Consider the following 25813-nt stretch of genomic DNA (forward strand, 5'->3'; position numbering starts at 1 on the left):
ATCCTATAACCATGCATTGGATTTTTCCTACCTAAATGCAGAACTTTACATTTATCTCTGTTAAAATTAATTTTATTGATTTTAACCCAGTTTTCCAGCCTGTCAAGGTCATCCTGTATCCTATTTCTGTCTTCTTCTGTGTTTGCAACCCCTTCCAATTTAGTATCATCTGCAAATTTAATAAGCATTCCCTCTATTCCTTCATCCAAATCATTGATAAAGATGTTGAACAAAACAGGTCCCAGGACAGATCCTTGAGGCACTCTGCTTGTCACTCCTCTCCAAGAGGATGAGGAACCGTTCACAAGCACTCTTTGGGTGCAATCTGTCAACCAGTTAGAGATCAAAAAAATACTTTTTCGTGTGTACACACCTCTGACCCAAACCTTGATAGACCAAAGATCTATCTTTGATAGAGCAGCTTCTCATTGTCAAGGTTTAGGTTGCTTTCCCAATCAGACCACAAATGGATGTTGTGGAACAAGCTTCCTTAGGAGGTGGTGGGCTCTCCTTCCTTGGAGGTTTTTAAACAGAGGCTACATGGCCATCTGACAGCAATGAAGATTCTGTGCATTTAGGGGAAGGTATTTGTGAGTTTCCTGCATTGTGCAGAGGGTTGGACTAGATGATCCTGGAGGTCCCTTCCAACTCTGTGATTCTATGAGACTATGTTTCATCAGTAACCCTTCTTTGGCACAGTGTTATTTTCTATTTATATACCAAAGCAGTAGCCAAGTATCACCTTTAAGACCAACAAAGTTTTATTCAGAATGTAAGATTTGTGTGCTCTAAGCAGTATAGGTGCCATAGCAGAAAAGGTTTATGCTCCATCAGAGGAAGAATGGCAATAAGTAGCCATCTAGACTCGGAATGCAGCTTTCTCTTTGTAATTCTTATTAGTTGTGATGGTGGAAAGTGGCATCAAGTCATAGCTGACTTACAGCAACCTCATAGGGGTTTTCAAGGCAGGACTTTCAGAGGTGGTTTGCCGTTGCCTGCCTCTGTGTAGCAACCCTGGACTTCCCTGGTGGTCTCCCACCCAAGTACTGACCAAGGTCAATCCAGCTTAGTTTCCAACATCTGGTGAGATCAGATTAGTCTGGTCCATCCAGATCAAGGGTCTTATTATATCCCTGATTGGTTTATTGCGAGCCAGATTTTTTAAAATTTGCTAAAAAAAAAAAAACTGATTGCAAAATCTAATCATTGCTTATTTTGTAGACTGTTTCCTTTCCCTGCAAATTATTGAGAGTGCCAGAGAGTAAGTCTGACTTTGGAAATCAAGTCATAAGCTCACTGGCAATTCAGCCCTACAGCTGAAATATTACTGCCAGGGGCTGTCCAAATATTTTGAAGCCTTTGTTCCCAATCTGGAGGGACTTTATTTACAAAGGAAGTATTGAGTTGGATCCTATGGATCTGTCCTGACCAGCAATGTTTTCCTCTCTCCTGAAGAGCCTTCCACAGATGCCAGAGGCACTTCCACCATGAGAAAGGCTTTTCCTATCAGCAAAAGATTCCTCATACTGGAGGAAAGTGACCACATTAGCTAAACTGGATCCATAGGAATCAGCCCAGCAGTACCTGAAATGTTGCCCTTATGGGAAACTACTGTAGGGTATATATCTCGAACTCAGTTTCCTATGTGTTAAAAAGTATATTGGGTGGACAGCATCTTCCACTGTATTCTGATGTATTCCTTTTTGTATTGGCCAACAGGAATGATATTTATAATGCTATGCTACAGGTTAAAAAGCATATTGGGTGAACAGAAACACTTCTGAGAAAAAGATGTTCTGAGTTTACCCCAGGGATGTCAAAGTCACTTCTTATGAGGGCCAGATCTGACATAAATGAGACCTTGTTGGGCCGGGCCGGGCGTGTCATAAAATGTAATGCCAGGTTGTAGAGATATACACTTTTTAAAAGCTTACATTCTCAATAAAGTAATAAAATAAAACTTTGTTGGTCTTAAAGGTGCTACTGGACTCCAGCTTTTTTCATGAAGACCACTGATTCTTTTCTTCAAAAATGCAGTACTTTTAGCATTTTCATAGAGCAGGCAATGTCAGCGGTCTTAGACTGGAGGAAACTCAGCATGGGATTTCACAGTTGGTCCTGTAGCTCAGGGCATGTTTGCATTAGTCATCGCCTCTGAGTCAGTGGCTGCTCGAGGCAGCTGTACTGCACGTCTGACTTGCGTTGTCATCCCTGAGTGCCACTGGGAGACGACGATGCAGGGACAGCGTTGTTAACATTTGAAACTGTGCAGCTTTACAAAAAATAGCAAATTCTGCCACTTTACAAAGCTCTTGCTTTCCCTGTGATTGCTATAAAGAAAAATGAAAGCTGTTAGATATTGACTCCAATTTGAAATACAAAGGAAGTTGTTCAGAAGTATTGATTATAGTGGTATAAGGGTAGTATTTTGTGGTTGCTCACTTGTGCAGTCTCCCCCCGCCCCAGTAGAGATACTGAATAGTTAACACCAGGGCTTTTTTTTGTAGCAGGAACTTCTTTGCATGTTAGGCCACATACCCCTGATGTAGCCAATCCTTCAAGAGTTTACAAAGCTCTTAATACAGGGCCTACTGTCAGCTCTTGGAGGATTGGCTATATCAGGGGTGTGTGGCCTAACATGCAGAGGAGTTCCTGCTAAAAAAACCCCCTTTAATCTTAACTACTGCAGCCATGTCAGCACTTTCCTGATGTTAAATGAAAGGGTTTTTTGTTTTGTTTTGTTTTTTGCCATGTTGAACTGTATAGACTTCCTAATACCCTGGTCATGCATTTAAAAAAAAAATGCCCCACTCCCTCTTATTGAGGTCTACATGACCTACAATGCCCTTTTAAGTAAAATCCCAGAGGAAGCATCACAGAATATGTGGCAAATGGGAGCACATCAGATCGTTTTTGCGGGGCACAGCTGCTTTGTTGCTTCCCCCTCAAAAGCAGGGATGTAGTTGAGCCAGGCTGGGCTGGAGCACAGATAGCTTTTCTTGAGACCTGGAGCAGTGAAGTCGTCAACCAGGGCACCTCGTGGTCCTGTTTCCAATAAGGGCTGATAGCCCTCCCCTAGTGGTGAGTGCTTGTACTGCACAGGTATAGCGTTGCTGCTAAATGTTCTGAGACTGTGAGGCAGGAAGTTGCCAGCTGCGCACGCAGTGTTGCCACCTTTTGAGAAAGTAGGAACCATTTCTGCCCCCCCCCCCCACCTTCTGTGGAGCTGCCTGTCTGGCTGACAGAGCCATCAGTCTCCCCTCCTCCTTTTGTTTATCAGCACTCCAAGATATTCATGGTTAGATGTTGCATTTTGTTCAGCACTCAAGCCAGAAAGGTCACCTGCCCCTAATCTAGAGGCATGAGGCAAGAAGAGAAAGAGAAGCCAATGGTGTAATATTTTTTTATCATGCCATATGGGGCAGAGCCTGATACAGCCCATGTATCTCCAATCAAGGACCATTCTGAGCCATAACTGTAATTGTTTTGAGATGTGTATCCCCACTGCAGATGAATATGTAGTAGATGAAGTGGCACAGAGATTTCTTTTAAATAGCCTGTTGGGGTTCAATCATGGTAAGAGGCAAAATTAAACATAGTCTTCTTTGAGTAAGTTCTCTTCATCATATGTGTAAGCTCTGTAGTGAGTGGATTTTTCACACCTTGTGAAGGGACCATTTCTAGCTTTCTGGAATGGACAGCTCAGCTCTCTCAACTTTTGCCCTTTCAGCTGCGTCCTTCTCACAACTGATGTTGCCGCTCGTGGTCTTGACATTCCTAATGTGCAGCACGTCATTCATTACCAGGTAACCCTCATTCTCCCAAAATGTACCTTTTTTGTTCCTGCTTAGCAAATGGAGTCAAATGTGAATAACTGAAAAAGTAGAATGAGTGGAGACCAAATGACTCCACCGAGCATGTCTGTGAGCTGCAACCCAGAAATAGTCAGTGAAGTGTATCAGACAAGCCTCTACTGGGCCAAGGTCTCTTGCTGTCCCTCATGTGCCCTCTTTACGTGACAGATTTGCCCACCAAAGAGTAGGGCTGCCAGCTTTGGGTTGGGAAATTCCTGGAGATTTGGGGGATGGAGCCTGGGGAGGGTGGGGTGTGGGGAGAAGAGGGGAGGAACCTCAGCAGGATGCATAGCCAAAGACTCCACCATCCAGAACAGCCATTTTCTCCAGGGGAATTTATCTCTGTTCTCTGGAGATCACTTGTGATCGCAGGAGATCTTCAAATTACGCCTCCAAAGGAGCAAAGGACTAGAGGAAAAGCTAGAGGGACTTTTAAATTTAGATAGTCCTGTGTGTATGTGGAATACTTAGAGGATTATAAAATTATGTGTGAGGAGGAGGAAGCGGATAAACAGTCTTTTCCCCCATCTCTCAAAATACTAGAATTCAGGGGCAGCCAATGAAGTTGATGGACACATCATTCATTACTACATACCCCACCTCCCTTGTTTTCAGGACAGACAAAAGATAATGCTACTTTATACAAGAAGTAATTGAATGCTGGAATCCCTTGCCAGTAATGACTAAAATGCTTTTAAAGGAGGTTAGGCAGATTCATGGAGGATGGGCATCAATGGCTGCTGCCAAGATGACCAAAGGGAACTGTCATTGTCAGGAAACCTCTGGATACCAGTGGTAGGAGAGAACCTCTAAGGGCACCATTGGCCTCTGTATGCTGTTGGCCTTCCAGGATAGCTGGTTGGCCACTGTGTGAAACAGGATGCTGGACTTCTTAAGTTCTTACGTATTTCTATAACGACATTTGACAAGTGGCCATCTTTGAAGCCTGTGGATGTTAGGGTTACAAGCAATGTTCCCTTTAAGCTGCAGAGTCTTGTGAGCAAAAACTGTGAGCTTTTGGTATTAAAGTTGTGAGCTACTGCATAAATTATTGTGCTCTGGGGCCATTTTTCCTGAGCTAAGACAAAATTGTGTGAGCTGGAGGCGAAAAATCTGTGAGCTAGCTCACGCTAACTCAGCTTAGAGGGAACACTGGTTACAAGTGTAAGCAGCTGCAGAAAATTTGCATGCACAATGAAAGCAGAGAGAAGAGTCTAGCAGGGATAAATTGCTTTCCCCATCTGAGTACTGAAGCAATGGAAGAAACTGCAGACAGTGGAATTTTTCATTTCTATGCATCTTCTAATTCTCAACAACCTTATCCTCACCTGGCTCTGTAGTCTATAACCACCCCGCTTCCCGATTTCCCTTTTCAATCCTGTCCCTTCTTACAACACACAAACCTGATTTAAAAATGTGACCTCTGGGAGGCTAGGATTCGTGAGAGGCTGAATTTTGCAATTCAGATGAATTCTATGTCTTTTTTTCCCTGTGCTGGTACAGAATTGTGGTAAACACACACGCACACATTCCACTGGTCCCCAGGGGTGTCAGCTTTTCTTCTAAAGCAAAGTGCTCTGTCCCTGAACAAAGGCAACCTGTGATTTTGAAGCTGTTACTGAAGAAGGTGTGAAAGTGCTTTCTGGGAAGGTGACGTGCTGTTCTTTCTTTGTCGACTCTGTCCTGTCTCCATGGAAGTGTTAATCCCTTGTGCTTTTGCAGGTCCCTCGAACTTCTGAAGTCTACGTGCACAGGAGCGGCAGGACAGCCAGAGCTGCCAGTGAGGGCCTGAGCTTGCTGCTGATTGGCCCAGGCGATGTGATGAATTTTAAAAGAATTTACAAGACGCTGGCAAAGAGTGAAGAGCTTCCCTTTTTTCCAGTGGAAATGAAATACATGACTGCCATCAAGGTAAAAATGATCTTTTATCAGCTCAGTGCCTTCCTTCAGTTACAGTGCCTTTCACAGTCCCTTGATTCCTCAGGAAAAAAAATAATAAATTGGGAATTGGAAAATGAAAAATGAAAAAGAACTGAAATGACTTGTGAATTGGGAATCTTGGTCAGAGAATTCTATATAGAAAGCCATGTAAGGCTGCAGCAATGAAATAAAGCAAAAGTTGTGTGATGCCTTCAAATACTAACAAAATTTATTCCAACAGAAGCTCTTTTTTGTTGTCTGAGCCAGGTCTCACTTCATCAGATGCAACTGCCTGGCAAAAAGCTAATGCTGTGTAAGCCAAATGCCCTCAAAACGAGGTTGGGGAATTATTAGGTGGGCACCTGGCTTAATAGGATCTTTTACCAATGTATACAAGATACACGTCCAGAAAGTAATGCTTAAAATAATAGGGACTCTAATTAAGTAAAACAATTACAATTTATTCTAGAAAATATAGGCATACATACAAGATAGAATACTCATACAATCATACATACAGTCCTAGGAAATATAGAGAGAGATATAGAGACAACACATGGGTAGACAAACAGGGTGATATTTACTTATCGTAGTCTTCAAGGAAGGCTCCAATGGCAACAAAAGAGGACGGGGGAAATGGGACCCTCAACTGTGACCAGAATCGGGGATGGATCTAGACAGCGGAACTGGGGTACTGCTAGATGCACACGTGGGGAGCTGGGTCAGAGGTTAAATAGACTACCTTGGACCCTCAGGGGATGGGAGGTACGGGGGAGGAGAAAGGGGAGGTTCTGCAGTGACCATAAGGGCTGGACTACTGCAGTAGCCAATAGAAAGTGCATTGGTGACACCTAATTGGGTGCTTGCTCTTGACCAATGGACTTGCCTGGATCCTGGATACCTGAGAGAACTTTCAGATTGAAATGGACCAGGGGGAGGCTCCAAAGTGACAGTTGGAAAGAAGAATAGAAGTGACTACTGGGTGGGGAACACTCAAGATTAGGCAACTTATCTGAAAGGGTGACAATAGAGAGTCTAATTGTGGTCTAGGTAATACCCAGCATGTACAAAGGAACTTGGCTCTGGCTTGAAGATGGTCTTCCTCTTCTTTAGTCTTCTTCCTGGCACCAGTCTTTGTCCTGAGTTCTGTTGGACAGAGGCTTGAGTGGTCTGGCAGGATCCATGCCTAAGATATGCTTGATTGCCTTATGCAGAAGTTGAAGCAGCTGTTGGATATGGAGTCAAGAAAACAAGATGGATTCTGGTGGTGTTAGCCTTTGGTTCATGGAAACAGGCTGGAAACTGTTTGTCTGTACAGTTCCTGGTGGTGTGGCTTCTTCCACTGCAGCGGCCAAGACTGGGCGCACAAGGAGCAGCTGAAAGCTCGTCTGTAGTTCTGGCTAACACCCATCCAGAGATGTAGAATGCTGCTGCAAAGCTGAGGCTTATAGTATCCACATAAGCCTTAGAAACCGTGGGCAAAGTCCACTTCTTAGAGCAGATTGTGCGAGTCAAAACTCCAGGCACCCTGGCAACCATACTGGTGATCACGATGTCCATGTGTATGAAAAGTAGGGGGCTTTTCCTTACAGCTGGAAAAGATGTTGTTTGTCTTCAAAGTGCCACTGGACTCTTGATCAGAGAATAGCTGTGATCTACAACAGTGGTTCAGTCTGCAGTAGGTAATGCTGTGTCAAATTTTGGGGAGACTTTCAGTTTTTAAAAATGCCTGCTCTAGATTACAGAGTGGCCTGGAAAGTTTAGAACATAAAGTGAAGGAAAGGGGGGGGGGATGTTTGTATCAGTTTTGCAAAACCATGGGATTCCAGCCCCCTCGCACAGGGATGCCAATAAGTGCCTGCTCCTCCCCTCCAAACAACTCAGCATTCTCCCCAACAGCCATGCCTCTCTTCTCTTTGTGAAGTACCTGCATGGCTTGCCAGGAGAAGGGAAGTATGCCTCAGCCTGCACTCAGTTTGCTGCCAGTGCAATTGTAATGCCTCTGGGCTTGGCCACACCTCCAGAAGCCAGAGAGGAGCCATCACAGGAGGCAGGCTGGGATTTGCTTTTAAATGCCGAGCAGGAGGAAAGAAGCACCACTGCAGGTAAGAGGTGAGCTGCTTTGGGAGGTTCAAGACAAAGTTCCTGTCTTTTCTTTCCTCTCAGATTGCCTGCAAAGGCAGGGAGGTATAGGAAGGGGACGCAAGGAGAATAGCCCATTAGCATCGGGGTTATTGTCCTGCTGCTAGCTAGCCAACAGAACCAGCCTGTGCTTGTAAAACCTCAAGGGGCTCTTCCAGCTCCTTCAGCAGTGCTTGCCAGACATCTTGGATCTTCTGGGGGTAGGCTTCGATTCTGGAGCAATGCACAGTGCTTTAGAGAGAATGCAATTCTCAGACACAAAACCTGACCTTTCTTTATTATTTCCGAATTGCCCCAGGTGCCGCCCTCTTTCACCTGTCAAGTCTTACCTAGCCACATCTCTCCTCCTCTATATGACCCTAACAACAACAACCCTGTGATGTAGTCAGCTCTACTGTTCTAAACCAGCCCCCTGGGGCCCCCCTAACAAACATTTCTGGATACAGTGCTTTGGGGTTCCTTAAATTAGTTGTATGGAAGAGCTGGTTGGTAGAGAGGCATCATCCCAATTGGAATTAAGCAGTATTATCCCTCAATAATGGATGCAGTCAGGGTATCATTCAGATTTGGATCAAATCTATCTGGACATCCTGAAGCTGATCTCTTTGTACATGCCAGCTGCTGGTCAGTATTTGGATGGGAGACCACCAAGAAGTCCAGGGTTGCTACGCAGAGGCAGGCAATGGCAAACCACCTCTGAACATCTCTTGCCCTGAAAACCCTACAGGGTTGCCATAAGTCAGCTGCGACTTGACAGCAAAAAAGAAAAAAGCCTATTGAATAAAATGGGGCTTGCTTCCAAGCAAACCTGGTTAGGATTGCCTCTCTCATTTCCCTTTTGCTGTGAAAAATGTATGTGTAAAATGGCACATTGGGGAAGTGACATGTCTCAGTGGTAGAGCACATGCATTGCATGGCAAAGATCCCGGGTTCAAGCCCTGGTATTTCCAGTTCAAAAGATATCAGGTTTAACAAGCTTGGAATGAACTTTCCCTGCCAGTCAGAGCAGACAGTATTGAGCTGGAAAAGGCAATTGTCCAGTTCAGTGTCTTGTGTTCATGGGGTTAATGCAGAGTGGCACTTGGATTACTCTCTGCAAACTGCTACAAGCTGGTTCTGAATAGGCTATTTCTTTTTTTTCAAACACTAGTTCTGTTAAGTTGGATAAAGGGTTTTTTTTTTAAGTGCATCTCTTTTTTCAGCTCTTAGAAGCTGGGAAGCCATAAGTCCCACCAAAGACATTATGCAGTCGTCATTAGGGAAAAAAGAGAATTACATGAGGACATTAAAATTAAAGTTGTTTTGAATGCGTAGCTTTAAGTAGTTAATTGCAGGTAATGAATGATTTCTGAGATTAATTTTTCCTTTCTTTGGCTGCTTAAGAATTCCAATTGTTCATTACCCTGCTTTCATTCCTGCTGCTTTAATAATTTAATCCCTTTGTGTGACCTGTCAAAGTAGTTAAATCAGCATGCCCAATATACAGCCTTTGGGGTGTCTCTTTGGGTACGGGCTGGGTTCAAATCCTTGCTTTGTTCATGGAGAACAGATTTTATTTTTCATCTAAAACATTCAAGCCTATTAACATATATCTTGAAAAGGAAGAGCAGAAGGCTTTAATGAACTGCTCTGTACCATGGCACCTATTTCTTTGCGGGCTATAATCCTCTCCTCATAGCAGCACAGATAACACAGTGCTTGCACAGTGACAAGGGTGTGGGGAGAACAGAGCTCATCTTCCATCACTTCTACTGACCTAACATTTAGCCTTGGTCAATGCATGTTTCCTCTGTATGTTTTCAGTGTTCAAACTGTAGGTCATGCAAAACAGGATCTTTTGGGGGGAGGGGGGTTGTACTCAGGGCTTTGTTTGTAAAAAAAAGAAAAAGCCAAGCAGGAACTTAATTGCATATTAGGCCACACCCTCTGATGTCACCAGTTTCACACAGGGCTTTTTTATAGAAAAAGCTCAGCAGGGACTCATTTGCATATTAGACAATACCCCCCTGACATCACCACTGTTTCACACAGGGCTTTTTTGTAGAAAAAGCCCAGCAGGAACTCATTTGCATATTAGGCCACACCCCCTGTGCATTCCTGATCAAAAAAGGGTGTGACCCACTATGCAAATGAGCTCCTGCTGGGGGTTTTCTAAAGAAAAGCCCAGTGCAAAACAATGGTGCCATCAGAGGGTGTACTGCTCAAGGTTTGCAGCACACTTTATCCCAAACTTTTTGGGTGAGCAGCAATAGACAAAAAAAGGATAGAGGTCTTTGTAAACAGCCTGTTGTATTTCACCGAGAGTTCGTTCTGATTTTTCCAGATCCACAAGCATTGCGTATACCAGATTTCTGCTAATATTATCCAGATGGGGCAAAGGAGTATATACTTTGTGTAGATTCTTAGAATAAACTGGTATTGGTTTAAAGTTAAGGATTTATTAATGAAAAGAATAATAGCCAAGGGAAGTAACAAATTGAATTTAGAGTTGAAACACACGGGCTATGCACACACACATACACTAAATAAATGTTCTGCAGACCCTCAAATCCTAACAGAAACAAATGTTACTAATATGAACAGTGTGCAGGTGAGAACAGGGAGGGGAAACATACAAGCCTAGTCCAATGACTGAAGTCCATTGAGGGCTTCCGGTGACAGGAGGAAGCCACCTAGGGGAAAGCAGGGTGGAATAGAGAAGCGCCTTTTTAACACATGTCTCTTTTGGGATGGCAGAGTGGTGCATAGACAGAAGCGCTTTCCCCTAAGACATGTTTTCACTCAGGAGTTTGGAGGCCATTATTGAGATGGAACCCAAGAGCTGGAACATGAGATAAAATTAAAAGGATTCGTAGCCCTTCTTGGAATCTGATGAAGGGATCCCCACTGTGTACTTAAGCACTGATCAGAGAGCCTGTTCATGGAGTAACACTAGCTTAGATGCATTGGATGTGAGCTATGGAAAGAACATTTCTATCAGGCGAATAAGCAGGAAAAGTGTTTCTGAATAGGAATTTGGTTCTCTTTCCTCCCCTCCTTTTAAAAATAAAGAGTATTTTTTTTTTTTGAATAAACAATTTTATTAGTAACATATGGTAGTAGAACTATAACTACAACTTATAAAAAGCTTAATATATATTAAGAAAAAGACCATCATTCTACCCCACATCTTACTTTCTCCCACCCCTCCCCCAATTACTTGACCCCCGCCAGTGTTATTTTCTTTAAAAAAAACAGATATTAAAGGTACCCTTAACTATCAAGAAAAAAAACGAAACAAAAAAGAAACATAGGGAAGAAGAACCCCCTTCAAGAGTTATATTGTTATCTTAAAAATCTTAATCCTCAAAAATTGTCCAATGTCCTTTTATTTTCCACTCTTTCTCTACATATCTTCTGAATTTCTTCCACTCTTGGTTAAAAAGTTCTAAATCACAGTCTCTTAATTTTCTTGTTAATTTGTCCATTTCACTCCATGACATAACTTTCATAATCCAGTCCCATTTTTCTGGTATTTTTTCTTGCTTCCACAACTGCGCATACAATGTCCTAGCAGCTGAGAGCAAGTACCATATTAATGTTCTATCTTCTTTTGGAAATTTTTCCATTTGTAATCCCAGCAGAAAAGTCTCTGCCTCTTTATTGAATTCATATCCCAGGATCTTAGATATCTCTTGTTGAATCATTTGCCAAAACATTTTAGCTCTTTCACAAGTCCACCACATATGGTAGAAAGAACCTTCATGCTTTTTACATTTCCAGCACCTATCTGGCATCTTATTGTTCATCTTTGCTAATTTTTTTGGAGTCATATACCATCTATACATCATCTTAAAACAGTTCTCTTTAATACTATGACATGTTGCGAGTTTCATGGAATTTTTCCACAGATATTCCCAAGATTCCATCTTTATTTCTTTATTTACATTAATTGCCCATTTTATCATTTGAGATTTCACTACTTCATCTTCTGTAGCCCATTGTAAAAGTAATTTGTACACTTTTGAAATTAATTTCTCATTATCTCCAAGCAGAACTCTTTCCATTTCTGTTTGTTCTTTCCTTATTCCTTCAGCTTTGATATCATTCTCCATCAAACTTTTTATTTGTTGCATTTGAAACCAATCATATTTATAGTTTAGTTCTTCTGCAGTTTTCAATTCTATTTTCCCGCTTTGTATTTTTAGTAACTGGTTGTATGATAGTTGTTTTTCCTTGACTGTTTTGGCCGTTAACTTTATCACTTCAGCCGGCACTATCCATAAAGGTCTCCTCTCATCACCATATTTCTTGTACTTTATCCACACATTTAATAAGCTACTCCTTATATAATGGTGAGAGAAAAGACCGTCCATCTTCTTTTTTCCATAGTACAAATATGCATGCCAGCCGAATTTTTTTCCATGGCCTTCTAACATTAGAAGTTTTTTATTTAATAACGTTATCCATTCTTTTAACCATACTAAACAAATTGCTTCATGATACAGTTTCAAATCTGGTAATTGGAATCCACCTCTCTCTTTCGCATCTATCAGGACTTTCATTTTAATTCTAGGTTTCCTCCCGGCCCACACAAATTCCGAATTTTTTCTTCGCCATTTATCAAATTGCTTAGCATCTTTCACAATGGGGATGGTTTGAAACAGATACATAATCCTTGGTAAAATATTCATTTTTACTGCAGCTATTCTACCCAACAGTGACAAATTGAGCTTGTTCCACTTTAGCATATCTTCTTCTATTTTACGCCATAGCTTTTCATAATTGTTCTTAAACAAATCAATATTTTTCATTGTTATCTCTACCCCTAGGTATTTTACCTTAGAGGTAACTTCACAACCCGTTAGTCTTTGTAGTTCTTGTTGTCTATTTTTCTGCATATTCTTACATAAGATTTTTGATTTTTCTTTGTTTATATAAAGTCCCGCCAACTCCCCAAACTCTTGTATTCTCATTAACAACAAAGGTGTAACTTGTAAAGGATTTTCATTTATAAACATTATATCATCTGCAAATGCTCTGTATTTATAGGTAAATCCTTTTATTTGTAGTCCTTCTAAATCTTTTTCTTCTTGAATCTGCATTAGTAAAATTTCAAGAGTCATTATAAACAGCAATGGCGAAAGCGGGCAGCCTTGTCTGGTACCTTTACTAATTTTCATTTCATCTGTAAGATCTGCGTTGATGCACAGCCTTGCACTTTGTTCAGAATATATTGCCTTTATCATTCTTATAAAACTTTCTCCAAGCTCCATTTTTTCCATCACTGCAAACATAAAGTCCCAATTTAAATTGTCAAATGCTTTTTCTGCATCCGCAAAGAATAGCGCTACTTCCTTTTCTGGATGTCTTTCATAATATTCTACAATATTTACAACAGTTCTAATATTGTCTCTTATTTGTCTTTTGGGAAGAAAACCGGCTTGGTCCTCTTTTATAAAATTTATCAAATATTGCTTAAGACGTTCTGCCAGAATTCTTGTAAATATTTTATAATCATTGTTCAAAAGTGAAATTGGTCTGTAATTTTTCACATTTGTAACATCTCTTTCTTCTTTAGGTATCAAAGAAATAACAGCTTCTTTCCATGTATTTGGTACCTTCCCTTTGACTCTTATTGCATTCATCAGCTTCTGTAATTTTGGTATTAATCCATCTTTAAACATTTTAAAATACTTGGCTGTATAACCGTCTGGCCCGGGAGCTTTATCATTTTTCATCACGTTGATTGCTGCCTCAATTTCTATTTTTTCAATTGGGTCATTCAAAATTTTTCTCATATTCTCAGTTAATGGCTCAATTTTTATTTTCTGTAGATATTCATCTATCTTTTTTCTCTTTACTTCAGCACCTTTAAACAGCTTGGCATAATACTTAAAAAATTCTCTTTTTATTCCCTCTTGAGTAACTACGTCTCTTTCATCTATCACAATTCTATTAATTATTTTATTTTCCCTCTTTTTTTTCAGCTGCCACGCCAAGTATTTCCCCGTCTTATTTGCTCCTTCAAACGATTTTTGCTGGAGCCTTTTCAAATTCCATTCTACTTCTTTGTTTAATAAATGTCTTAGTTGAGTTTGCAATATTGAAATTTCCCTTAGAATTTTCTTTTTCCCTGGTCTTTTCCTCAGCTCTCTTTCTTTTTTCTTTATTTCATTTTGAATATCCAGTAGTTGTTTTTCTTTTTCCCTTTTATCTTTATTGTTCAAAGTAATCAGCAACCCTCTCATTACTGCTTTATAAGCATCCCAGACCGTCTGAAAATCGATATCTTCTTTATCATTCACTTGGAAAAATTCTTTAGTTTCTTTTCCTAGGAAAGTCACTGTTTCTTTGTTCTGTAGCAAGTCTTCATTCAATCTCCATCTTCTCAATCTTTTGGACAGTTTTGTAATCCACATTATTGGGTTATGGTCAGTGCCAATTTTAGGCAAAATCTCTATCTTTCTTGTTATGAGGCCTAAATCTCTGGTTCCCCATAGCATGTCAATTCTAGAAAATGTCTTATGTCTTGCAGAAAAAAAAGTATAGTCCCGCACTTCAGGGTTAAACTTTCTCCATATGTCCTCCAAATTTTCCTGTTTTACTAATTCAAAAAAAGACTTTGGCAATTTTCCTTCTTTTCCACTATTTTTTTTCCCTCCGGATCTATCCAATGAGTTCTCAACTGTTCCATTAAAATCTCCCATTAAGAGTATTTGATCGTAGGTCAACTCATCTAGTTGTTGTGTAATGTCTTTAAAAAAAACATCTTTTGCACCATTAGGTGCATATAGTCCCAATAACAGCGTTTTTTTCCCATTTGATGTTATTTCCACTGCTACAAATCTTCCATCCTTATCTTTAAATACCAATTTTGGCTCCAGGTCTTGTTTAATATAAAAAACTACTCCCCTTTTTTTCTGGTCAGCTAACGAAAAAAATTCCCTTCCCAATTGTTTGTTCCATAAAAATTTATAATCCTTTTGTTTAATGTGGACTTCTTGCAAACAAATTATATTACAATTTTGCTTTTTAATCCAATGAAAAGTTGCCCTTCTTTTTTGTGGTGAATTTAGTCCATTAACATTCCAAGACAATAGTTTGTAATCCATCATGGTGCAAATTCTTTATTTTCTTCAAAAAATCTCCTCAGTTCTCGGGCATTTGTGATCGTGACTCTCTTCCCCTGAAGTTCAAAGCTCACACCCTCGGGGATTATCCATCTATACCTTGTGCCATTGTCTTTCAATTTTTCTGTCAACTTTTTATATGTTCTCCTGTCATTTATCACTTCTTTCGGTAGCTCCTTCATAATTCTCACTCTGCTACCTCTTACTATCAATGATTGTTCAAAGTTTCTCTTCATAATCCTTCCCACCATTTCCTTTGTCATGAATCTTACAACCACATCTCTTGGTAAGTTATTTTTTTTGGCATATAACGAGTTGACTCTATACATGTGATCATACATGCTTTTAGTCTTATCAGGGTCTTCTTCTAAGAATTCTGCAATTATGTTTGTTATATATCCTTTCAAATCATCATTCTCTTCCTCAGGTACTCCTCTCAAACGTAGCTGATTTTCCATTAATTTGCAGTCGTGAATCGTCACTTTTTCTTGTACTTTCAGCAAGGTGGTATCATGTGTTTTAACTTTCTCCTCCACCTCCTGTACTTTCTTGTCTATTTTCCCAATTTGGTTTTTGAGGTCATCCACTTCTTTTTTAATCACTGTAGTAAGTTCTTCCTTCAACTCTTCCATCATTTTCTTAACTCCTTTCATAATCCTGGCTTCCATAGCCTCCATTTGGTCTTGCATTTTTTCTAATGAAAGGGCTCTTGTTCGGAGCTGCCTGGGCTCTGACATTTAAGCAAAGAGCAAGGGGGATGCAATTAAAATACCAAAAATTTCCGTCGCACAATTTGCAAGTTTGACTACCAAGTTCAGAAGGTCTAAATTTTCTCTCTCAATTAAACTTTGTTCTATTTTCTTCTGAGCTTCCCAGGCCCAGATATAAATTTTTGAAGAATTTTTCCCCTTTAAAAAAATGACGAAATTTTTGACCTCACCAATTTAAAATCTGACATTCAGGTTCAATAGAGCAGGGCTTGCCCTTTCCAGCAAGCCCAATTTCGCTGGTTTCTGAGCCCCCAAAGCAAAGATATTTAACAAAAAAGTCTTTAAAAAATCCAAAATGGCGGCCGCGATTTTTTCTCCTTTTAAAGATTTTTTTTCCCCTTTTAAAATCACCCCAGGAGCCCACCAATAATGTAGTCAATAGTTCTTATCTTCTTACCCTTTTCCCTGTCGTTTCTGTCACTTTTTAAAGTCCCCAATCTTTTTAAAACGATGTTTTAAATTGGACCTCCCAGCAATGGCTGCCGATGTTTCTCTATGATGTAGAGTAGGCTTTTTTCTTTACTGCTTCCTGTCTCTGTCACCTTCAACCTTATAGATTGCTTGACGCACTTCCTGTCTTGCTCAGTAGAGTTAGAGGACTGTTCCAGTATATTCCTGCGCAGTATGGTTGTTTACATTCCACAAATCGTAAGTAGACACAACAATGATTTCTCTTCAATTTTTAGCAGTTTTTAACACTGTCTTTTATGTCAAAATAGTCCAAACTTCACCCTTCCCTTCTTCTACTTGCAAGTTTTATATTTTCCCCTTATTTCCACCTTTAAAACGTCTCTTTAGTCTGTAAATAGCTCCGGAGTGAAAGAAGAGTTTCTGTACCTTTTTTCCTCTGTTTATCCAAGTTCCACTGGTCTTCCAAGACTTTAGTTGTTTAAAAATGTCCCAGAAGGTTAGGATCGTGACGAGCTTATGCCAAATCGATGGCTCTGAGAGATCTTGCAGACGATAATTTTGCAAACTTCTGAGACTCCTCAAAGCCTCAAAGGACCCTTCTCCAAAGCTCCTTTTCAGCCAAGGTAAATCTCTTCTAAAGTTTTTAGTGCAAGTCTTGGACCTTTCTCTCACTGAGAAAGGTAGGCAGTGGGCTTTGGTTTGCCCTCCACTACCCCGAACAAGACCTTCAGCTTGCTCCCGTTACGAGAGACAACTCAGCTCGCCATTTTCCTCCCCGGAAGCCTAAAAATAAAGAGTATTGATGTTCTATAAATTGCTGAATATAAGCATATGTGGGCATGCAGGCTTTTAAAAAATAATGATTGCATTATTACATTTTTAACTTGCTTTTGAGATCAAGGATTTGGGGGCTGTGTACGTGGATCTTCCCTATCATATCTTCACCCAGGGCTTTTTTTGAGCAGACATGTACAGGAATGCAGTTCCAGCTGTCTTGGCTTCATAGTGGCCCACTATGCAAATGAGCTCCTGCTGGGGGTTTTCTAAAGAAAAGCCCAGTGCAAAACAATGGTGCCATCAGAGGGTGTGGCCTAATATGCAAATGAGTTCCTGCTGGGCCTTTTCTGCACAAAAAGCCCTGTCTTCACCACAAACCTGTAAGGTGAGCTAGATGAAGTGATAACATCTGGTACAAGGTCAGCTGTTAAGCCTCACGATGGTGGATTCTGCTCATACCTGATCACTCCTCTGAGAAAAGTTTGAAACTTTCCTCCAATCTAAGGAGGCTGCCTCTAACTGAAGTGACCTCTGCTGTTGGAAGGAGGGCCAATCAAGTTGGAGGTCCTTTGAGCCAGGGCTGAACCAAGATCTTTTGCATGCTCCAAGGTTGTTGCCTCCCTTCCTTCTATACTACTATTCCTTCCTTCCATACTACGATTTTTTTTTATCATGCTTGCTTTTTCGTATGTTCCAAGCTCAGTGTCCTAGCTTTGTTCAGACTTGTGTAAATCTCTAAGGCTGGGGTTTTGAATTGTGCTTTGCGGAGCATCGACATCCTGAATCTACAGGGCACAAAGAATCGGGTGCCAGAGAATGCCACTGTGCTTTGTTGCAGGAGCGGGTGAACTTGGCACGACAGATTGAGAAGGTGGAATATTTCAGCAACCGAGCCAAACAGCATAACTCTTGGCTGCAGCAAGCTGCGGATGCCCTGGAGCTGGACCTGGATGATGAGGCCCTCTTAGGCAAGTAGGGGCATGTGAGGGAGAGGGGGGGGGGCTACCACTAAGGAATCACGTGGATATCACCTGAAATACAGAGATGCGTGCAACAGCCCTTGTTACTCCACCGTTAGAATTCTGGTTTGTGTCCATATCTGGGTCTAAAAGTATTCTGGGAATGTATATGTATGTTTGACTTTAAAACACAACTCTTAATCAAAATCAGACTCAACAAGAGACAGTTCGTTTGTTTAGATAGACAAAGCATGTGGGTACCAATTGCAGAATGCAGGGAATCCCATCTCTGAATGTTTTCCAAAGAAACACTTTGTTATATGAATGGAGACCTTATGGATTCTGACATTGAAATTCACAGAATTCCAGAGTGTGATGGTCTGAAATCTCTGGGTTCTTGGGTCATGAGTGGCACTACTCTGCTAGGGTATTCTTCTTATGAACAATGGCCCTTCTATCAAGACAGATCTGTTGTCTGTCCAGTCCCACAATAGATAGCTCCAATTGGCAACAGTTCTCCAAGTTCTAAGGCAAAGGTCTTTCAAGACCTTTTTAACTTGAGATGCCAAGGACTAAATGTGGAACCTTTCTGTATGCACAGGGCTTTTTTGTAGCAGGAACTCCTTTGCCACACACTCCTTTTTTTTTTCCGTAACAAAGTTTTTATTTTGCAATATATTGAAAAATATTCTACTATCAGAATCTAAATATAGTTCATCAATACATTACACATTTTCCCACCCATCCCTCCCTCCAAATTGTGACCTCCGCCAGTATATAAAACAAATTAAAAACCTTTTAAAAGTAAAAATTCCCATATATAGAATCTTAACTAAAAGTTATCATTCACTTAACTTTATCTTAACTCCAATATAACTACTATTCTTATTTCACTACTAAAACAATACTCAGTAATCACAGCCCTTTTTCTCTTTTAAAGTTCAGTGAACATTATCAAAAACCACTAGATGGTTCTTCACCTTCCATTGTATCTCCACATAATTTTGGAATTTATTCCAATCTTCTTTAATTTTCTCCAGGTTACAGTCTTTCAAGATTCTAGTAAGTTTGTCCATTTCACTCCAATTAAGAACCTTTAAGATCCAGTCCCATTTTTCTGGTATTTTATCTTGCTTCCACATTTGCGCATACAATGTCCTCACAGCTGAAAGCAAATACCATAACAATGTCCTGTCTTGCTTTGGAAAGCTTTCCATTTGTAATTCCACCAGAAAGACATCCGGTATTCTCTTAATATTATATCCCAAGATTTTCAAAATCTCTTGTTGAATAATTAGCCAAAATTGTTTTGCCTTTTCGCAAGTCCACCACATATGGTAGAAAGAACCTTCATGTTTTTTACATTTCCAACACCTATCTGAAGCTTGATTGTTCATTTTTGCTAGTTTTTTAGGTGTCATATACCACCTATACAGCATTTAAACAGTTCTCTTTTATATTATAACACGTTGAAATTCTCATAGAGTTCTTCCATAGGTGTTCCCACATTTCCATTTGTATTTCTTTATTAAAGTTTATTGCCCATTTAATCATTTGAGGTTTCACAACCTCCTCTTCTGTAGACCATTTCAATAACAACTTATAAGTCCTTGAAATCAATTTTTTATTTTCACCCAACAGCATTTTTTCCATTTCCATTTTTTCATATCTTATACCTGTACTTCTAATATCTTTTTCCACCAAGCTTTTAATCTGACGCAATTGAAACCGATCAAATTTTCCTTGCAGTTCTTCAGCCGATTTCATTTCTACTTTACCTCCCTGAAATTTTAGCTGTTTTTCATATGATACGTATTTCTCTTCTCGTGGACTTTGAGACAAATTTATAACTTCAGTTGGCACTATCCAAAGTGATTTTCTCTCATCACCATATTTATTACCCTATATACTCGAGTATAAGCCTAGTTTTTCTGCCCAAATTTTGGGCAGAAAAAACCCCTCCTCGGCTTATACTCGAGTCACTATTCCGCCCGCATCCCCGGAATTCCAAGGACAGCTAAAGCTGCCCCCTGCTCTCCTCTCCTCAGTGAAGGGGGAGGGGTCGTGCTGGGACTGGTGTTTTCAGTCTGACCAGAAATGACTTCTGCCTTGGTATTGTTGATTTGTGTTCTGCACCACCATTCTCCTCATCTTTCATTGCAAGCAGCATTGTGGCCTTACCTGCCACAGGAATAGTAACTGCTGCGTTTCCCACCCTCGACTTATACTCGAGTCAATAAGTTTTCCCAGATTTTTGGGGTAAAATTAGAAGCCTCGGCTTATATTCGGGTCGACTTATACTCGAGTATATACGGTATATTTTTTCCATGTATTCAGCAAGTTCCTCCTTATATAATGGTGTGAGAAAAAACCATCCATCTTCTCTTTCCCGTAATACGTATATACATGCCAACCAAAAATATTTCCTTGCCCTTCTAAAGCCAATAATTTTTTGTTGAGCAAAGTCATCCAGTCCTTAATCCATACCAAACATACTGCATCATGATATAGCATTAAATCAGGTAATTGGAAGCCACCTCTTTCTTTTGCATCCGCCAGGATTTTCATCTTAATTCTTGGTTTCTTGCCTGCCCATATAAATTCTGAGATCTTTCTTTGCCAACAATTAAATTGTTTCTTATCTCTCACAATTGGAATGGTTTGAAAAAGAAACATAATTCTTGGTAAAACGTTCATTTTAATACCAGATATCCTCCCCAACATAGATAAGCTCAATTTATTCCATTTTAGCATGTCTTCTTCAATCTTATGCCAAAGTTTTTCATAATTATTCTTATATAAATCAATATTTCTCATCGTAATTTCTACACCTAAGTATTTTACTTTTGAAGCAACTTCACAACCTGTAACATTTTGTAGCTCTGTTTGCCTGATGACAAGTTCTTAGTAAGGATTTTCGATTTTTCTTTGTTAATATGAAAGCCTGCTAACTCACCATACTCTTTAATTTTCTTTAACAACAAGGGTGTCACTTGCAATGGATTTTCATTGATAAACATCACATCATCCGCAAAGGCCCTGTATTTATATGAAAAACCTTTCAACTTCAAACCCTCAATCTCATTATCATCAATTTGAGACAGCAGGACCTCTAGGGTCATTATAAACAACAACAGAGATAGAGGGCAGCCTTGTCTTGTGCCTTTGCTAATCTTCATCTGCTCAGTCAAGTCAGCATTCACACAAAGTTCAGGTTGTTGTTCTGTGTATATTGCCTTAATCATCCTTATAAAATCATCTCCTAATTTCATTGTTTCCATCACAGCAAACATAAAGTCCCAGTTGAGATTGTCGAAAGCTTTTTCTGCATCAGCAAAAAATAAAGCCACCTCTTTTTTTTGGATGCTTATTATAATATTCTACAAGATCTATTACAGTTCTGATATTGTCTCTTATTTACCTTCTGGGGAGAAAACTTGCTTGTTCCTCTTGAATAGAAATGTTCAAATGCTGTTTGAGTCATTCCGCTAGAATTCTAGCAAAAATCTTATAGTCGTTCAATAGTGAGATCGGTCTATAGTTTTTTACATTTGTGGAATCTCTATCATCTTTCGGAATCAAAGAAATAAAGACTTCTTTCCATGTATTTGGCACCTTCCCATGTTGCCTTATACAGTTTATCAATTTTTGAAGTTTTGGTGCTAGTACTTCTCTCAAGACTTTATAGAATTTTGCTGAAAAGCCATCAGGACCCGGAGCTTTTCCTAATTTCATTGAACAAATTGCTGCTTCAATTTCTATTTTCTCAATTGGATCGTTCAGAATCTTTTGCATATTCTCACTTAAGGGTTGTACTTTAATTTTTCGCAAATAGGCATCGATTTTCTCTCTATTTACTTGTTGACCTTTGAATAATTTGGCATAGAATTTATAGAACTCCCTTTTAATTCCAGCTTGGTCCACAATTTCTTTACCCTCCGAAAAAATCTTGTTTATGAACTTTTTCTCCCTTTTTTTTTCAGTTGCCAGGCCAAGTATTTCCCTGGTTTATTAGCGCCTTCAAATGATTTCTGCTGTAGCCTTTTTAAATTCCACTCCACCTCTTTATTCAATAAATGTCTCAATTGATTCTGTAGAATTGTTATCTCTCTCATTATTCCCCCCCCCCGGTCTTTTCTTCAAATCATTTTCTTTTCTGCCTATTTCTGCTTGCAAGTCCTTCAGTCGTTTTTCCTTGGCTCTTTTATCTTTATTGTTCAATGTAATTAGTAATGCTTTCATAACAGTTTTATACGTGTCCCATACAGTCTGAATATTAACCTCTTGGTCTTCATTAGCCTGGAAGAAAGCTTTGGTCTCTCGTTCAAGAGATTTTACTACTTCAGTTTTTAACAACAGGTCTTCATTTAGTCTCCATCTTCTTCTCTTTCTCCTTCCCTTTGCTGACCACATTAATGGATTGTGGTCTGCACCTATTTTTGGAAGAATCTCTATTTTATTAGTAATAAGTCCCAAATCCTTCGTAGTCCAGCAATTCTTGAGAAGGAATCATACCTTGCTGAAAAAAAAGTAGTCACGTACATTAGGATTAAACTTTCTCCAGATGTCTTCCAAACTTTCTTGCTTTATTAATTCCAAAAGACTTTGGCAGCTTACCATCATTTTTCTTTTTGTTTCCCAATCTATCCAGAGAGTTCTTAATTGTTCCATTGAAATCTCCCGTTAACATTACCTGTTCATAAGTCATTTGATCAAGTTGTTGCTGAATGTCTTTAAAAAAAGCATCTTTTGCCCCATTAGGGGCATATAGTCCCAACAATGTCTTTTTTTCATTCATAAACACCTCCACAGCAATGTATCCATTGTCTTTAAAAACCAATTTTGGCTCCAATTCTTTTTTAATATAAAAAGACCACTCCCTTTTTTCCCCCTTTAGCTAAGGAAAAAAATTCTTCCCCCAAAGCCTTATTCCACAAAAATTTGTAATCCAATTGCTTAATATGTACTCTTTGTAAACATACTATATTACATCTCTGCTTTTTAATCCAATGAAAAATTGCTTTTCTTTTTTGAGATGAATTAAGTCCATTTACATTCCAAGAAATTAATTTGTAATCCATAATGATTTTTCCATTATTTTGTATCCTCAAATTCTTTATTGTCCGCCAAAAATTCATTCATGCCTTGCATGGCCACTATTGTTTTCCTCAGTCTTTTATATTCAAAGCTAAGACCTTCAGGTAAAATCCATCTGTATCTTCTATCCTTTTCTCTCAACTTATCTGTCAGTTTCTTGAATTGTTTTCTGTCAGTGGTGACTTTCCTCAGCAGTTCCTTCAACATCCGCACTCTGCTTTCCTCCACCACCAATGGGCTTTCAAATTGCTTACTTAAGATCCTTCCCACCACGTCTCTTGTGGTAAACTTCACTACCACATCCCTGGGTAGCTTGCGCTTTCTGGCAAATTCTGAATTGACCCTGTAAACATAATCACACAAACGTCCTATCTCCACAGGGTCATCTTCCATAAAGTCGGCTATTATTGCTTTGCCACACACTCCTGATGTAGCCAATCCTCCTGGAGCTCACAGTAGGCCTTGTACTAAGAGCCCTGTAAGCTCCAGGAGGATTAGCTACATCAGGGGTGTGTGGCCTAATATGCAAAGAAGTTCCTGCTACAAAAAAAGCCCTATGTACGCGCAGCATATACACTTCCTCAAAACTATGGCCATCCCCTACTTCTGTGACTAGAAATAACATCTAATCCAGCCTTGCAGTTTTTAATCCAGAGTTGTTGGGAATTGGACCTAGGATCTCATAGTTGCAAAATGGCAGCCCATTTGTCTACTTAGGTATATGCTGATCTCTTCATATTGGTGAGAATACCCACCACTATGTTAGGAATCTGAATTTTTTTTAGTGACACGAAACATTGTGTACATCCAAGTAAGTGTATATGTCCCTGTGTGCCAACTGTGGTTGCCAGGCAGCCATCTGTTGACTGTGCCACCACTTAGGGTGGCCTCTGTGGCATCAACCTGAGCCTGGGCCTTTTCCATCATGGCTCCGGCTCTGTGGAGTGGCCTCCCTGAAGAGGTGAGGGGGCCCCAGTGCCCATGCCTGGAGATCTTCAGGAAGTGCAGCAAGACCTATTTGCCAGGGATTTGAATGGCAGGCATCTTTTAAGGTGGGGGAGAGATTTGGGGTTTGGTATCTTATTTTGGTTTTAACTGAAAATGTTTCTAACATTGTGTTGCTTTCAACCCTGAGGAAAAGCAGGATATTAATGTTTTAATAAAGAATCCTCAGCAATGTGTGATTTTTTTTTAAAAAGCCATTATTTTTATTCTTAAAATAAAATTAAATGTATGCCTGCAGGAGGCCGGCCCAGTGAGCAGGAAGAGAGTCAGAAACAGAAGATGGTGAAAGGGATGAAGAAGCATCTGAAGCGTTTGCTGTCCCAGCCGGTATTTAAAAATCTTATGAAGACCAAATACCCAACCCAGTCTGGAAAACTGCTCTTGCCTGATCTTTCGGAGACGAGTTCCCAGTCTGCACTGGGTGCCATGTCAGAAGCACAGAGGAAAAAGAAGAAGAAGAAGAAGGTGAAGCAAAATGTGGACATCTGATAGGAGTGGTGCCAAGATCAAAAACCCTTACTCCTCCCACAAGAGGAAAACCCTTATTCCTCCCACCTGGCTCCCAGGTGTTTTGATTACCTTTATAAACACACCTGTCCTGCAATGTTTGCCACCCCTACCACTGTTTTTGCTCCTGCATACCACTGTCAGTAGCTACAAATACAGTTCTGCCAGTGTGGTTCTTTCTGGTCTGTGTTGGTTTGGATCCTCAGCTGCTGTGAATAGAGGAATTTGCAGAAGTGGCTCTTTCCCCACATTTCTCCAGCATCCCCTCCCCATGCTCCCCCCAAAAGCCATGGCTAAGGGTCAGAGGATCAGCACAGGGGACTGTAGCAAGTAGGGGAAACAAAGTAGGGAATCGCTAAAGTTGCTCCCCCTTATTTTTGTAGGGGCTTTTGCTCCATTCACTGTGTCCGCTGTGCTCTTTCAAAGGGAGGGGGGATCCGATAACCCCTGCTTGCTGAAGCCTCTTAAGCTACGTGACGTGTTGTTTTCAAGGTTCTCCTGCCATTTGGCAGCTGTTTTGTAGAGATTGCAGGGGGCAAACGGGAAAAGTTTCCATTTCAGCAAACTCCCTCCATTTGCAGAAGGTTGGATCCAGCCCATTGCACCCTTCTGGATGCTCTGGTGAATGTGACTCTTGTGTGTCATATCAACACATCATCCAGAAGGAATAAATGATTGGAAATGTTCACAACTGCTCAGATTGACAGCCAGAACCAAGCCGGCACAGGTGTGTGTAAAGGTGTTCTCAGGGATAGCACTCCTTTGAAGTGTGGAGCTTTGCATCTCCCTGTTGAAGAACACCAAGAAGTCTTATGTCAGTACATGATGTTTGTGTGTATTGTTGGTTTAGACTGCTTCTGTCACGTTCTCTTTTGGGCTGAGGAAATTTAAAACATGTCATGAAATGTCCACTGAGTAAAATTGGGGATGAACTTTTATCCTTTTATCTTGGACTTGCCACACTTTCTAAAATGTTTTAAATATTTTGATTTTGGAATGGGGCTTACATGAATATTCATTATCAGAAAATACTTGGCATTCCCTTGGCACAGGTGGCAAACATGAAGAAACACTGGAAAGTGTTTTGATGCAGTGTTCCCTCTAAGCTGAGTTAGTGTGAGCTAGCTCACAGTTTTTTAGCCTGCAGCTCACACATTTTTGTCTTAGCTCAGGAAAAATGGCCCGAGCAAACTAATTTATGTAGCTCACAACTTCAATGCCAGTAGCTCACCAAGCAGAAGTTTTGCTCACAAGATTCC

At 40.2% G+C, this 25813-nt stretch overlaps 1 protein-coding gene across 1 annotated transcript in view; it reads left to right on the forward strand.

Moving 5' to 3' along the window:
- The window catches only part of DDX24 (DEAD-box helicase 24), a 43226-nt gene extending 17714 nt beyond the window's left edge, over window positions 1–25512 (forward strand). Inside the window, exons 6-9 of the mRNA XM_060261845.1 lie at window positions 3731–3806; window positions 5577–5765; window positions 17825–17954; window positions 24286–25512. Of these exons, the coding sequence (XP_060117828.1) occupies window positions 3731–3806; window positions 5577–5765; window positions 17825–17954; window positions 24286–24536 (646 nt within the window). The 3' untranslated portion in view covers window positions 24537–25512. The remainder of the gene's footprint in view (window positions 1–3730; window positions 3807–5576; window positions 5766–17824; window positions 17955–24285) is intronic.
- Window positions 25513–25813: the final 301 nt, after the last annotated feature.

Source organism: Heteronotia binoei, chromosome 21, assembly GCF_032191835.1.
Source record: "Heteronotia binoei isolate CCM8104 ecotype False Entrance Well chromosome 21, APGP_CSIRO_Hbin_v1, whole genome shotgun sequence".
NCBI lineage: Eukaryota > Metazoa > Chordata > Lepidosauria > Squamata > Gekkonidae > Heteronotia > Heteronotia binoei.